General features: G+C 38.1%; 1 protein-coding gene across 1 annotated transcript in view; it reads left to right on the plus strand.

Annotated features, from left to right (window-relative positions):
- LOC128855045 (uncharacterized) overlaps window positions 1–14,979 on the plus strand; it is a 105,709-nt gene that overhangs the window by 84,957 nt on the left and 5,773 nt on the right. Inside the window, exons 11-12 of the mRNA XM_054089627.1 lie at window positions 1,655–1,858; window positions 7,435–7,627. Coding sequence (XP_053945602.1) covers window positions 1,655–1,858; window positions 7,435–7,627 — 397 coding nt within the window. The remainder of the gene's footprint in view (window positions 1–1,654; window positions 1,859–7,434; window positions 7,628–14,979) is intronic.

Consider the following 14,979-nt stretch of genomic DNA (forward strand, 5'->3'; position numbering starts at 1 on the left):
ATTTCGTGCGCCGTAGTCAAAAGGCCTCGTGTGCCACTACTATTCGGAAGTATACAGGTACGAAACCCCAGGCATGAAACGCCAAATAATAGAAAAAATTGTTTCTAATAGAATTCGCAGGCAATGGCAAACCTCTGAGTGTATTTTTGCCATGAAAAAGCTTCTCATAAAAAACAATCTGCCATAGGCGGCTTACAGTTCACAAGACGCACACCACAAATAGGAGGAGGAGCACCCAATAAAGGGTGTGAGCGCCAAAGAAGCGCTTTCGAGATATAGGCAAAAAACCTATTTTCTATTGAAATTATTGCCAAAACAAACTCCAGAGAAGCGAATAAAAGTAACTTTTTATGAATATTATTCGGAAGGCATTTTCCAGCTCTTTGCGTTGATTTAAATGTTTTCCATATTCACTCTTTTAGTGGAAATTATATAAGTTTGTGGAAAAATAAATCCCTTATTTTTGCGTAAGCCTTTTGTGCAAATGGCTTAGAACTGTTTTGTGGTGGATCTGCAGCCCCTGGGCGATGCTAAAAATTCTCATGCCGGTCAACTTTGATTATTTCAGTGATTCTATCAACATTTTCGACATTCTCGACTTTTTCTTTAAGATCAAAAGTGCCACAACGGAATCGACGAAACCAAAATTGGTAATTAGCTGTTACAGTATCGGCACCATAAACACCATTCACAATTTCAGCGGTCTGGCTTGCATTTTCGCTTTTATCAAAGAAAAACTGTAAAATGTACCGAATTTTCTCTTTGTTGACTTTGTTGACCACTGAATGGAACAAAAACAGCAAATGAATTTTTTAGTGTGAAATGTCCCCTCGATAACGAGCATAAACTACAACCATCTACCGAGAAAATAATGGACTTATTTTCTCCAAACTAGTATTTTTGGCGGCCGCCGTAGCCGAGTGGGTTGGTGCGTGATCACCATTCGGAATTCACAGAGAGATCGTTGGTTCGAATCTCGGTGGAAGCAAAATTAATAAAAACATTTTTCTAATAGCGGTCGCCCCTTGGCAGGCAATGGCAAACCTCCGAGTGTATGAGTGCCATGAAAAAGCTCCTCATAAAAATATCTGCCGTTCGCAGTCGGCTTAAAACTGTAGGCTCCTCCATTTGTGGAACAACATCAACAAGCACACCGCAAGTAGGAGGAGGAGCCCGGCCAAACACCTAACAGAAGTGTACGCGCCAATTATTTATTTTTTTTTAGTCTTTTTGGACAAAAAATAAATACTTGACTTTAAACCTTGGTAACTCCAAAAATTCTATTCCGATTGACAGAAATTTCTCTTTAAATAAACTTTTTAACGAAGTACTTTTTTTATGTAAACTAGTGTAATTTAATACCAACAAACCAGTATGAACTCCCAATTCACAACTGCTTAGGTTCCTGCATTGTAGCGTTAAAACATTAGCAGCATTTAAGGACTAGTTCGTCACTAGTCTGCAGGTGTTCCGTCTCTTTGCAACGTATTTCTGTATTCGACTACGCAACTATTCAGCTATTTTTCGCATCATACCTTCACACAAAAATTTGCTGCCAATCTAAATTTGTCTGCAATTTACTAACCAAAATCGTACTACTACTTTTTCCTACCTCTCAATCTGAGCATTGCATTATATTTATACGTTTTTCCAGATCGGCACCAACAACTGCACCGCCCGCTATCGCACACTGAGCGGCGGCATGGGTCAGTCACCATCACTCTCGCCCAGCCCATCATCCGATTATGAGGATATTGCGGCAACGCGCGGTCTACCGCCTAGTCTGGCGGCGAAGAGTAAAAAGAACGGTGTTCCGCACAAAGCCAACACCATCAGCCAGAAAGCCACAGTGCATCATGTAAGTTAATTACCGTTAGAAGAGCTGAACGGCCAGCATGTAGCAAGCAACTACTCACTAAGTGAATGCAATGCGTGTGAATATAAGTAAGTGCATGTGTGTGTGGGTGTGTGTGTGTGCCTGAGCTTGTGCGATTATGCAAGTATGTGTTGTACAAACAAAAAATTTGCAATTTGCCATCGTAAATCTCATGAAAATCAAAAAGTTTGCTCTCCAAATGCAAATCATGTGTTGAAATGTGTAAATGGGAATCGAGTAATCGAGTAATAATGCAAGCAACTACTGGTGTGAGTACATTTGTTAGATTCTAGATCTGTGTGCAACCTCGTTCTTTTGCATACAAATTACATAAACGAATTGGCGACCGGCAACTACCAGTGACCAGCGACGACGAGCAGCTACACAGCAAACCTCTAACCAATGCAACATAACGAATTTGTAAGTTGGCAGCTTAAGCAAATGGCCCAACAGCGGGGCAACCGAACTGCTATGTGTGTTTGTATGGATGTACAGAGTCAAGTGTCCACACAACCAGCCGCCTGCTCACGCTGAGCCTCCAACGCGTCCAGCCATTTTAGTTATACAACTTGTCAGCTGCTTGTTGTTGTTACAGCTTTAGCTTTGCATTTTTGTGTTTACATTTGCAATCCGATTTTCTATCTACATAAATTGTTGGTAAGTTAGCTGCGTGTGCATGCACATATATATGTGCGTGTGTGTGTTTCCTTTTAATCGCATTATAGGAACTTTTCCACTATTTGCCATCATTTCAGCATTTGGTCAACACTGAATTAGCTTAGGTTTGTGCCCATTTGATTGGAATTCAAAATCGGAAAATATCTGACCTCAATTTTCGGTAGCTTTTCAAGATTGCTTTGCTACTTTTGTGAGAAATATTACAAATTGTGGAAGCATTGCCTAACAAGTGGGCACACAACGCAATTATCTACAGATTTCTGCGTTGTCAATAAGTGAAATTTATCTACGATTAGCATTCGCATTTGTTGGTTTATTGAAAAATCACATTAACAAAGTTTTAATGGGAAATCGAAATTCAAAGTATGTGCTTGACTAGTGGCCTATTCAGTAGAACTGCGAAAAAAAAATGCTTTCAATGAAATACGCTAACATCATTTGGCTGTGTAAATCAACCTGCATCAACTGGTTATTAACAAACAAAGCAAATACTGAGCTACAGAACTCAAAAAGCTGACTCTAATCAGTTTGAATGACCGACCAGTTGCCACTGAAGAATTTACTATTTCATTGCTACTTAAATCGCGGCATACATCTGCCTCAAAAGCACTGAAAAATGGTGATTGGAGCGCAAAATATTTATTCTTCATTTAAGTTTATTTCACGCCTACAAATTATTGCAATGCACTTCTGCATGCCAACGAATAATTTAGTAATCAAAGCATTTTTCAAACTCATTTCCGACCGCAAGGTCTTCTTTCGATTTACCACTGATTGAAAGCGTTAAAATATAAGGTGGCGAAAAATTAATTTAATTAACTTTCTTTTAAAATCACTTTTTACTCAATAAAAAGCAATGATTTTGAGTGATGAAGTCCTTATTTTTACGTGCTGCTTGTTAGTCTGTTTGTATACTGCCGCTGTCAAGTTCACAAGCATCAAATAGGATTGGCGTACGACGCGATTTGCAACAATTATTATTGTAATATACATTTTCCGTTAGTGTAGTGTAGATTAATTTTCCGCCACCTTGTATAAGCATAACCAAATCGCTGACTGAATTTTTTCGAATGGAGCGACGCCGTTGGGTGATATTCGCGGCAGCATTGCCTCTATTAAAACCAAACCAAAACGAAATTCGCTTCAGCTGATTGACAAGTAAAAACTAGCATATAAGATTGCAAAAACCAAGAAAATGAGCCCCCAAATTATGGTTTATCAAAATTTTAGCTATCATATGCCGCACGGAAAAATTTTAAGACCAAAATGGTCACGATGATATCTACTAAAACAATAAAAGAAAAATGTTCCAACATCTTCGTTGATTGTACGCGTATGTTTAAAACGGTGTCTCATATGAAAATTATTCCACATTTGTTGCTGGTATTGTGCAAATTCTCATGGCTACCATTTGTGTCAAAAGTAAATCGTCTTATGTTTCATATCCACCAAAAAGTGTAGTGCCAAGTACATATTTAGAACTTCTAGACGAAGTGCTTATTACTTTTTTTGATGATAATTTCGATGAGGTGTGGATTTTCCCGCATGACGTGCATACGTTCATGCTCCAAAGCAATAAACGAGTTTTTGACACCGAAAAACATAAGAATTTTAGAATATCCCGCCTATAGCCCTGACCTTTAGGCAATACTTTCTCAATCGGTTTTCAGAAATGGAAGACAATTATTAGCGCTAAACGCCTTATTAGTGTGATTATTGTGGAATCGTCAAAAATGTATCAAAATATTATATGGATAAAAGGTAGATAAAAGAGAAAGAGGGTACCCGGCCATAAAGGCATCCGAGGCAACGACCGAGCCGACGAAACAGCTCGACTTATGCCAGCAACAAGCTTATTGTTTCGAGTTTATTCAGAGAATGATTTAAATAGGCATATAAAAAAACCAATTTTGACTCGATTAAACTGACAGAATGGTATACGTTTTTTCATTTTAATTGGCACGACAACCGTTTACGCGATTTTGGCCGAGTTTAACAAAGCGCGCCAGTCGTTTCTCTCTCGTGCTAACCGGCGCCAATTGGACACACCAAGTGAAGCCAAGTCCTTCTCCACCTGATCTTTCCAACGTAGAGGAGGCCTTCCTCTTCCTCTACTACCACCAGCTGGTACCGCATCGAATACTTTCAGAGCCGAAGCGTTTGTATCTATTCGGACGACATGACCCAGCCAACGTAGCCGCTGGATCTTTATTCGCTGCGCTATGTCTATGTCGTCGTAAAGCTCATACAGCTCATCGTTCCATCGTCTGCGATATTCGCTGTTGCCAACGTGCAAAGGTCCAAAAATCTTACGCAGAATCTTTCTCTCGAACACTCCAAGCGTCGCTTCATCGGATGTTGTCATCGTCCACGCTTCTCCGCTATAAATACCATATGTTAGGACGGGTATGATGAAAGCCTTGTGTAATGTTAGTTTTGTTCGTCGAGAGAGGACTTTACTACTCAATTGCCTACTTAGTCCAAAGTAGCACTTGTTGGCAAAAGAGATTCTACGTTGGTATACGTTTAGGCATCGGTATATTGAATTCAACGCCAGGCGCGAACCATCTCTATACCCAAGCAATACACCTCGATATTTATCAAGCCAGTTCGCCAGACTCAGAATCGGACATACTAAACTTACACACCAACACCTCCTCACAGGAGATACCCAACAACAATGTCCATTTTGTGATAATAACGCATCAGCTGACCATCTTTTAAACGATTGTCGCACCTTGGAAAGTTTCAGGAAAAAACACTTCAGATCCACCAAACCTTCTGCTCTGCTGGCTACAATTTCTATCACCAATATAACTACTTTAAATAATTTTTTGAAAGATTGTAACTTAACTACTAAGATTTAATATGATTTGCTAATAATAACACAGACTGTTCTATCTAACTATCGAGTTGTAGGCCCTGGCAGCTAGTACTCGTTCTTGTATTAGTTTTAGTTTAATTTTAATTCGAAGTGTCATCATTTGCCTTTACACTAGCATTCAAACGTTTAGGCCATTCAACTATTGCAGCAGGCACGGTTTCCATGGATTTTGATGTCAATGCTCGAACCAAAGATTGCTTGCGACTTGACAAATTTCTGTGAGGTCTTCGACAAGCTATGTTCTCCAATTCTGACCACGAACCGTAGTCCAATGGATTCAGATCTGGACCTCCAGACAGCCAATCTTCTGTGGCTATGAACCCAGGAATGTTATTTTTGAGCCACTGCTGGGTGGTTTTTGCTTTATGGGATGGAACGGAATCTTGCTGGAAGACCAAACGCTCTCCATTGAAGAGAGTACTGCTGAACTACTTCACCACGCCTTCTAAGACATCTTCCTGGTACACTGCATATATTTCGAGGTTTCGCTTATTAAAAACTTCTTCAATAGGAAAATTTTCTCATCTGCAATTATTTTAAAGTAAATAAAATATAATTAATTTTTGCGGAAAAAGCCGGTTACTTTTTTAACAGAAGGTGCATAAAGATATCTCTACACTTCTGCAGCTTGTATTTATAGCTGTTCTTTAATTAAAAATTTTCTAGTTATGATTTTAAGAAATATTTATGGATAAGAGTATTTACAAAGGACTCGCATAAAGTCGTTAGGTGCGAAAGTGTGCTTATGCTAACAATTTAACCACTTTTTGGCATTCGAAAGCCAACATTTAGAGAATTATTCCTGATATACCTCTTTGAAATGAAGCTCTGCGAAGAAGCTCCGTGCCGCCATTAGAATTATGTTGCATTTCACTCTTAATTCCGTAGTCTATAAAAATTTAGAAAAAAGTTTCATCAATATTTCCTAAACTACTTTCGAAATTTAAAATTGTATAACCCTGTACCGACTAGCATTTCGCCAACAAACAATAAAATGTTAAATTACAGTAAAGAATAATGTGATGAGCACAAACTTAATGAGTTTCGTTCGTTGCCTAAACACTTGCGAGGATGCGGAAAAGATTGTGTGATTGTGTGCGTAGGTACGTAAGGAAATGTATGAAATAAGTTCAGTCGTCACGTCTCGCACAACAACGTACGCCACACAAAGTGGTTGTTTGGTTACATGGAATGAAAATGTGTTTATGTGTTTATGCAAGCAAGTGCGTGTGTGTATGCATAAATTCCCTGGAATTCTGTATGTTTCACATGGAACGTACACGTTCTGAGCTGTGGCCAGGGCGCGCTTATTATGGCCCTGTCTAAGTGTGCATGTGGCTGTGTATGTATACGTATGTGAGTGGGGTTGCTTTGTGTTTTTATTGCTGCTGCAATTTTTGTTGTACGGGTGTGGCACTAAACTTTTTAATGATTTAACTAACAAAACTTTTGCCTTTCAACTTTTTCTCTTCAATTTCATATCTACAAACTTAACTCGAATCAACTTAAATTCACCACAATTTGGCGCAACTCTACATACACACCCACACACACACGTGTATGCCCACCTATTGGGTGCTACATATTTGTGCCTAACAATGTATTACTTGTATTTGTTGTTTTCTGCTATGGCATTTCCACAATTTTCACTATTTTGTATGCCTTGTGATTTTCGCTTACATTTTCCATGCGCATTATTTCAATTCAATTTACATTGGCATATTTTATTTTGTTTTACTTTTCCTCATTTTTCTTCATTGCCCTTAATTTTCTCTTAATTTCGTTTACTTTTTATGGCATTTTTTTCACGCAACTTTGTCATTGCCAAATCATCACGCAACGCCTGAAAATATGCAATGTAATCATTTGCGAAACCAACCAACGCAACAACTGCCATTACCGCTGCATGCGCTGCAACTAAATCAACACAACCATCATGGAAAACAACTCCAACTACAACAACAAATGTACTCCGCTTCGATGCGTTGGCTGACAGTCGAACGAAATGCGAAACTCACCAAAGGAAATTGGCGTATTTAATGAGAACGGAAGGAACTTTGTAGCCACAAAGGATACTTCGAGGGATTTCAGTAATTCGCAAGATAATACAGACCGTGGCAGCATGAGCGACCAGGCCTTTGCATGCTCAGCAAGTTCGGTGGAAAGTTTACCCAGCGCTTCCGGTTCAAGTAAGTTTATCCAATAGCTATATATTCACTCTCCATTCATATGCCAGCCGATAAAGCTCCACTTCAATCTACAAATACTTAGTTTTGTTCACTTTCAATTTTTCACAAATCTACAACCGCAACTGCAACCACTTATCTACGTGCCGCACTGAGATCTCAACCATCAGCCACCCCTTTTCCCTACATGTCTAAAAGTCTGTACTCGCTTCGTCCACCTCCCACCTCCCACAATCTCTTCATCTCTTTTGATCCACTACTGTGCAGTTGCATATTGGTCTATTAACTGTTTTGTTATTTTACATATTTCTTATACACGTAAGAAAAAAATCAACTGCGAGCAGCGCAATCGTTGGCTGTTGCTACTTCCTATTTCGTTCGCCTATCCGCTCACCTACGACAGTCTCATTCTCTTCGTTGCAGTTCTTGCTCCACTCGCTGTTATTTAAGTGGTTTTTCGGCAAGCGTTATAAAAACGTAGAAATTCTCCGAACTTAATGAATTTTTAATGTGCTGCTGAAAGTGGAAAAGTTTCCGAAAAACAACTACAACTACGACTGCAACAACAATCAAATAAAACAAAAGGGAAATTCTGTAAAGCGACTTGAGGCTGCATCTACAAAGAACGTAATGTCGGCACATAGCGGTAAACAGAGTCAAAGCGTTAAATTTCATATGCGTTACAAGGTCTGTGCTGCCTGGGCTGCTGCCTGTGCCAATGTCAGCTCGGGGTTGAAGTTTGTCGAATGCACATTCACACGTACACACATACTTGTGCATACAGATGTACATGCATGTGTGCATTATTGCCATCCATTGGTTAGCAGCAGCAAATTTTGACTGTTGTTGAACAATTTTAATGAACAAAACTTTGCATTTTCGATGCGGCAAAAATGCTGAGAATCTCTAACGAAAAGCAAAAACAATAGCAAGCAATCAAAATCGAATATGATATTGAAGAGAAAAATTCTTCACAAAGCAAAATCAGAAAAAGTTATCCCACAGAGACGAAAACTAAGACTAAGAGAGGAAAAATAATACCAATAATGAATTCGCCTCGGTTAAGTTAGAAAACTAAATTCTATTATTAACTAAACAATGCTTTCGCCTTTGAGAACTATGCTCGAATTGCACGCAATTGAGTTAAATCACGAAGTCAAGTACGATGAAATCTTAACCAAATCTTTAGAGTAAACTACGAATGAGTTGAAAGCTCGAAAAAGTTCTTAGAATATCGAAATTCTATTATTATTATAATTAATCAGGTCGTTAGCTTCTGCTACCAGTTGCCTTGATTTTGTAATATGGGTATTTATAACTGTATGTCATTGGCAGCAGCTGTAGCCGATAGAGTTGGTGTATGACTACCATTTGGAAGCGCACAGGTTCGAATTTTCGGTCATGAAACAACAAAATGTTTTTTTTTTTTTAATATCGGTCGATCTTCGTCAGACAATGACAAACTTCCGAGTGTATTTCTGTCATAAAAAATCTCCTCATAAAAAAGCAATTGCAGTTCGGAGTTCGCTTAAAACTGTATGTCATTATTATTATTATTATAATTGGCGTGTGCACTTCTATTAGGTGCTTGGCCGAGCTTTTCCTCCTATTGTTGTTCCAATAAATAGTACATATTAAATAAAATTTATTGGCGGCCGCCGTAGCCGAATCGGTTGTTGCGTGACTACCATTCGGAATTCAGAGAGAACGTAGGTTCGAATGAAGAAAATGCGCAAGAAATATTTTTTCTAATAGCGGTTGCCCCTCAGCAGGCAATTGCAAATGTATTTCTCTCATGAAAAAGCTCCTCATAAAAATTAAAAAAAATATCTGCCGTTCGGAGTCGGCTTGAAACTGTAGGTGCCTCCATTTGTGGAAAAACATCAAGACGCACACCACAAGTAGGAGGAGGAGCTCGGCCAAATACCCAGAAAGAGTAAATTATAAATATATGTATATTAAATATTAAATAAATATCACCATACACTCAGTGAAGCTCGCAACTGTAGCCGTCGAACTTTGTCATTCCTTTGTCCTTGAAATTTCAGGTCTCGTTTTTAGAAATAGAGACTACATATTTGTATTTTGAAGTGCTATTCCCCGCTTGACCCTTTTTTAATATTTCGGATAACGCACGAATTACTCACCGAAAGAACTCATAGCCTTGTAAAGCGATGCGAGAATCGATCAATTTTTTTACTCTTCGTAAGAATATAATGATTAGCATCAGCCAGAGAATGCGCTACCGATTGGCACAGTATGACAGAACGAAATCAAAAAACTAAACCATGGTCATCAAACTAAACATTCTGAGATTTATAAATCGCAGATTACTACCATTTGGAGTTTTGAAAAAGAGGCACGATGCATAATAAGCGGCCCCAAAAATGCCCGAATATTAATTTTCATGAGATTATCTCATACTAAATTGGAATTCGATTGTAATCAGTGGACCTTACAGAACTCACCCCATTTTAATCAAAGTAGTTTACTTTTCTAGAATTCCAAGCTATAATCTGAATATATGTTGAAGTCCCTAGCGTGTCAGGGTTTTCTAGTAAAAACACCCAAAAATACGTTTTTATATATTAAATTTCTACTCGAAATTTTATCAAAACCAGAATGCTGTGTAGGCACTTTTAGACCCAATATTACGTTCAGCAAACAAAAATACATCGGAAATTAGACTCATATAAAAGCAGAGGTTGTCTGTAAAGTCGGTTTACTGACGGTAGTTTAACGTGACAACGTCATAAGAAAATACTGATGGAATGGTTGCATTTTTCAAAATATAATTTTGATTTTATTTGTTTGATAGATATTTTGTATGGATATAGGGGAGGAGGTAAATGGAATTGCAATGGAATAGGTAAAGTTGCATTTACTCAAACGTGAAAAATGACGAAACATTTATCAAATTCATGAAAGATATCTTCAATTTCGATTGTGCATCAGACGTTAATAAGTCAACAACATTAAGAGGCAACATCATCGATTTGACTTTTCAAGAAACATTGCACTCGAAACACTCCCTTTCATATTTCCTACTTTTCCTCTCATCGTCCTATTCTCAACAGAGAAATGGTTCATTACCATGCACACAGGCGAATTTATATAGAGCTCGAAAATCTAGGATATTTTCAGGACGGTGTTGTCCATTGTGGCTCTTCTATTTAACTGAAACAAAAAAGACAAAAAAATGATTAATTGGTAAGACTGTAGTTATGTCCCTAACGAGAATAAAAACAAATTGACAAAATGGCGCGGTTTTGAATTTGACACTCTAAAAACCGGTTTTCTTCAGTTTTTTAATCAATAAATACAAAATAGTTGAAATAATAATATGATTCTAGTACGGGCGAAAATCATTGATGTTGTGAACAACATATTACAATTTCAGGCGATTCGTTTTAAATTTTTGTTTTTGACAACACCAGGCCGAAAAAAGTCTTTTCGAGAAAATGAGTTTAAAGTTTGAGGTACAGGAGCGCACGCATCGCTCTCTACCCAGTTAATAGGCAGTAAAGCTATAATATTGGGAATTTTTGCATGAAAATTTCACAGTACATTCTTAAGATATTATACTTTCGAAATATCCAAAAAATAAAAAATCGATTTTTTGAAATTTCTAGCCCCTTGAATTTATCATAAATACCTTCCTTTTAAAAACAATTTTAATATTTTATTAGTGTTTTTATAATTTAAAACAAGTGGCAACCCCATTTCTAATCAAAATGATCAAAAATAGCTTCCAATTGATATCCATAATCTGATATTTTATTTCTTTTTTTTATAATTTCACACAAGTGGCAACCCCATTTCGAAATACTGTTGTCAAAGTTACCTTTCACACCATATTCGTATTGCAATATTTTATTTACACTACCGGTCAAAAGTTTGGGTTCACTTGAAAAATTGTAAACAATTTTTAAATAATCATGATTTTCTTCGTCAAATATTTTTTAATATTGTTATTTTACAGAAAGTAATTTTGTTTAGTACAAAATATGTTAACTTTTAAAGAAACCCGCAAGTATTTGTTCATATTTTCGATTCCTCGAAATATCCGCGTTTTGCTCGTATTACAGCATCGCATATTCTGGGCATCCTATCAATTAATCTACGCAAAGATTCTGCTGTTATTTGATTCCAGCAATTTTGCAGAAATTTCCAAAGTTGTTTTGTATTAGTAGGTTGCAATTTTCGTACTTCTCTGTCCAACTCGCCCCACAGCAACTCGATCGGGTTACAATCCGGCGACTGAGGAGGCCATTCCATATATTTGAGTTGTTTTTGATTTTCTTTGGCTGCAATGTAATCCTGGCAAAATTATGAAGTGTGCTTAGGATCGTTATCCTGCCGGAAAACGAATCCGCTGCCCACAAGTCTTTTCCCCACACGGAAAAGCGTACCGTTGAAGTATGTTGCGGTAGACTTTTTTGTCCATGATACCCTCAATTTGCACAATGTCTCCAACTTTGTCTCCAGCAAAGCATCCCCAGACTAACACTAACCCTCCACCATGCTTAAATGTGAGAATAACCCATTGGTTCATCATTCGTTCGCCGACAAAACGACGAACATATTGGCGGCGTCGTTTGTGGAAAATTTCAAATTTGGACTCGTCCGTGAACAAGACTTTAGACCATTGTTCAGTTGTCCACTCTTTGTGTTTTTTAGCCCTATTAAGTCTCTTTACTTTATTTTGCTTTCGAAGTAAAAGTTTTTTGGCGGCGACGCACCCTTTTAGGCCGTAGTTTCTTAGTCGTCGCTATACCGTCGAAACAGATACTGGAGCCTCGCGCGAGGAATTGAGTTGTTCGCGAATTTCAGGGGCTGTTAGAAAACGATTTTTTTTTGCTTACAACACATATGAACTTATCCTCTCCTTTTGACGTAGTTTTAGGCCTCCCAGAACGATGACGACTCTGATTGCACCCAGAATCGCTCTTTCTTTGTAACGTTCTCATGACAGCAGTTTGAGAGACATTACATTTCGAAGCAAATTTTCGCGCTGAATAGCCTTCTCCACGTAGTGCTACAACGACTGCTCGTGTTTCTACACTAAACTCTGCTTTCCGACCCATTTTAAATAATAAAACAGGAAATATGTAGTTTTATTTAAAATTTAATAATTAGAAGATACTTTTTGTATAACGTCGACTTGTATGTAAGTTTTTGTAAAACAATTATTTTTTGGAATACAAGAAATTGTTTTACTTACCTTTTTGATAACAAAGATTACACCAACAATTAGAAATATAACTCTTGAAGCGAGTTTTGCAGCAATAAGATGTTACGCGTAATAGGCACTAGACGCACTGACAGAATGCAGCAAGTCATAACACGTTTATGCTTGATCTACGCGTCTCCCACAGTCACTTTGTAAACAATAACAATCTCCTAAACTCAAACTAGTAGCAGAACGCACGTTTAACCCTCCGATGTTCGGTGCCTTATGATGCGGTAAGTGCATCATAAGGGTCTGCCCAGACCCATACAAATAATGTAAGAAATACGGTTTTAAAAATAATTGTATTTATTTATTTGAACGGATTAGTATCATTTACGAAGAGCAATTGGGTTTACAACTATATAGTTGCATGGAATGTTCATTAAGACATATGGGACGATTACATTTGCTGCAGTTATAACGAGTTTTACGTCGCTTTTTCGAAGAAGAAGCAGCACAATGGTAGCACGATGATCGTGTTGAAGCATCTTGAGCATATGATTGTTGCTGTGCTGCATCTGATGTCGATGGACAAGATTCCGGTACCTAAAAGTAGCGAAATAATTTATTTTAAATTAGTAAATATGAATACATGCATACACATATCTTTATACGCGGAGATATATGTAGGTGTTTATATAATTCATACTCACCTTGATATTGAAAAGATTCATTGCCTGTCTTATATGAGCAAACCTCCATACTAATGGGTTAGTCGCCCGTTTCGTCATATGTGGGATAACTAGCTGCCGTGCCAATTCAATGATAAATGAGCGCCTCTTATCGCTCTACTTTGCCGGATTCAGCTCGTCATAGATGATGAATGAGGCCAAACCGGCAATATCAAGCATATTATAAAACTGTGCCAGTGGCCAACGGTTTGTCGAGCGTTTGCACGAATAGCCAGTCAACATTTGATCCATTGTATCTACCCCCGCTTTAAATTTATTGTAGTATAAAATTTGATCTGGCTTGAATCCTTTCAATGGATCGGTGCTTTGACGGTAATGGGCAGTGGATAACATAATTACTGGCTTTTTCGTCTTTGCCATATACGAGCACAGAGCGATTTTATTATTGTGATAACAAAATAAAGTGCTTTTAACATCACGCTTCGGGTTAAGCAATTCATGCGGAATGAAGGTCTTATTTTTTCTTACGGTACCGACGAAAGCCACACTACGAGCCATCAACATTTTTGCCAAGTTGTATGTTGGAAAAAAATTGTCTGCATAAACAGTCCTACCGCTGTTCATATAATTTTCCATCAATTTCATGACGACCCGTTCACCTTGATTCGTTTCTCGCTGGCCACCTGGTGGTTTTCCGGTATAAATTATACCTTTCAAAGGGTAGTTTGAAACAGAGTCACAAATCCATCACACTTTCATGCCATATTTTGCCGGCTTACTCGGAATATATTGGGTGAATCGAGTGCGCCCACGATATGGAAATAACTGTTCATCGACGGTTACATGACAATCCGGAGTGTATGCTTTCTCTAAATTGGCCATCAGCATGAGCCATACATCGTCCAGGGCAGCAGATTTAGCTTATTGTAACTGGCCCACAATTCTTTCGCTGGCTGAGAATTCGAGTGGAATACACTAGCAATAAGTAGCATACCAAAGAAAAGCATACATTTCGTCTTCGTTAGTCATTACCCAAGAACGCTGTTTATTACTGGGATGCTTTTCATTCCATAGACGAGGATTTGAATTCCACATCTTACAATCTTTCGACCTGTATATAAGGCCCTGGGTAATAGATGTGCTGCATGATTCCATTGTGGTTGAAGCCTGAAGGGCGATAGGTTCTCTATACAAGTCCTCAATATCATCATGGTTTTCATCCAGAACAGCCTCTAACCCGATTTCCTGTTCTATATCTGATGCTTCACCGAAGTCATCTTCATCTGGAAAATATTCATCATCTTCTACGTCGCCACTTGTTTCAAATGGATCGGACTCTTGTTCAATTTGTGCCTGAAGTCGCTGACGTTCTTCCGGACTCACATTTGCTGCACTTAGCTCTCGAAGCAAACGCGTCATCACATCAACTTCATCCATATTTACTTGTTCCATTTTATTTAAAAAAACACTTCCCACTAATTAAAAAACAC

This window comes from Anastrepha ludens, chromosome 2, assembly GCF_028408465.1.
Source record: "Anastrepha ludens isolate Willacy chromosome 2, idAnaLude1.1, whole genome shotgun sequence".
NCBI lineage: Eukaryota > Metazoa > Arthropoda > Insecta > Diptera > Tephritidae > Anastrepha > Anastrepha ludens.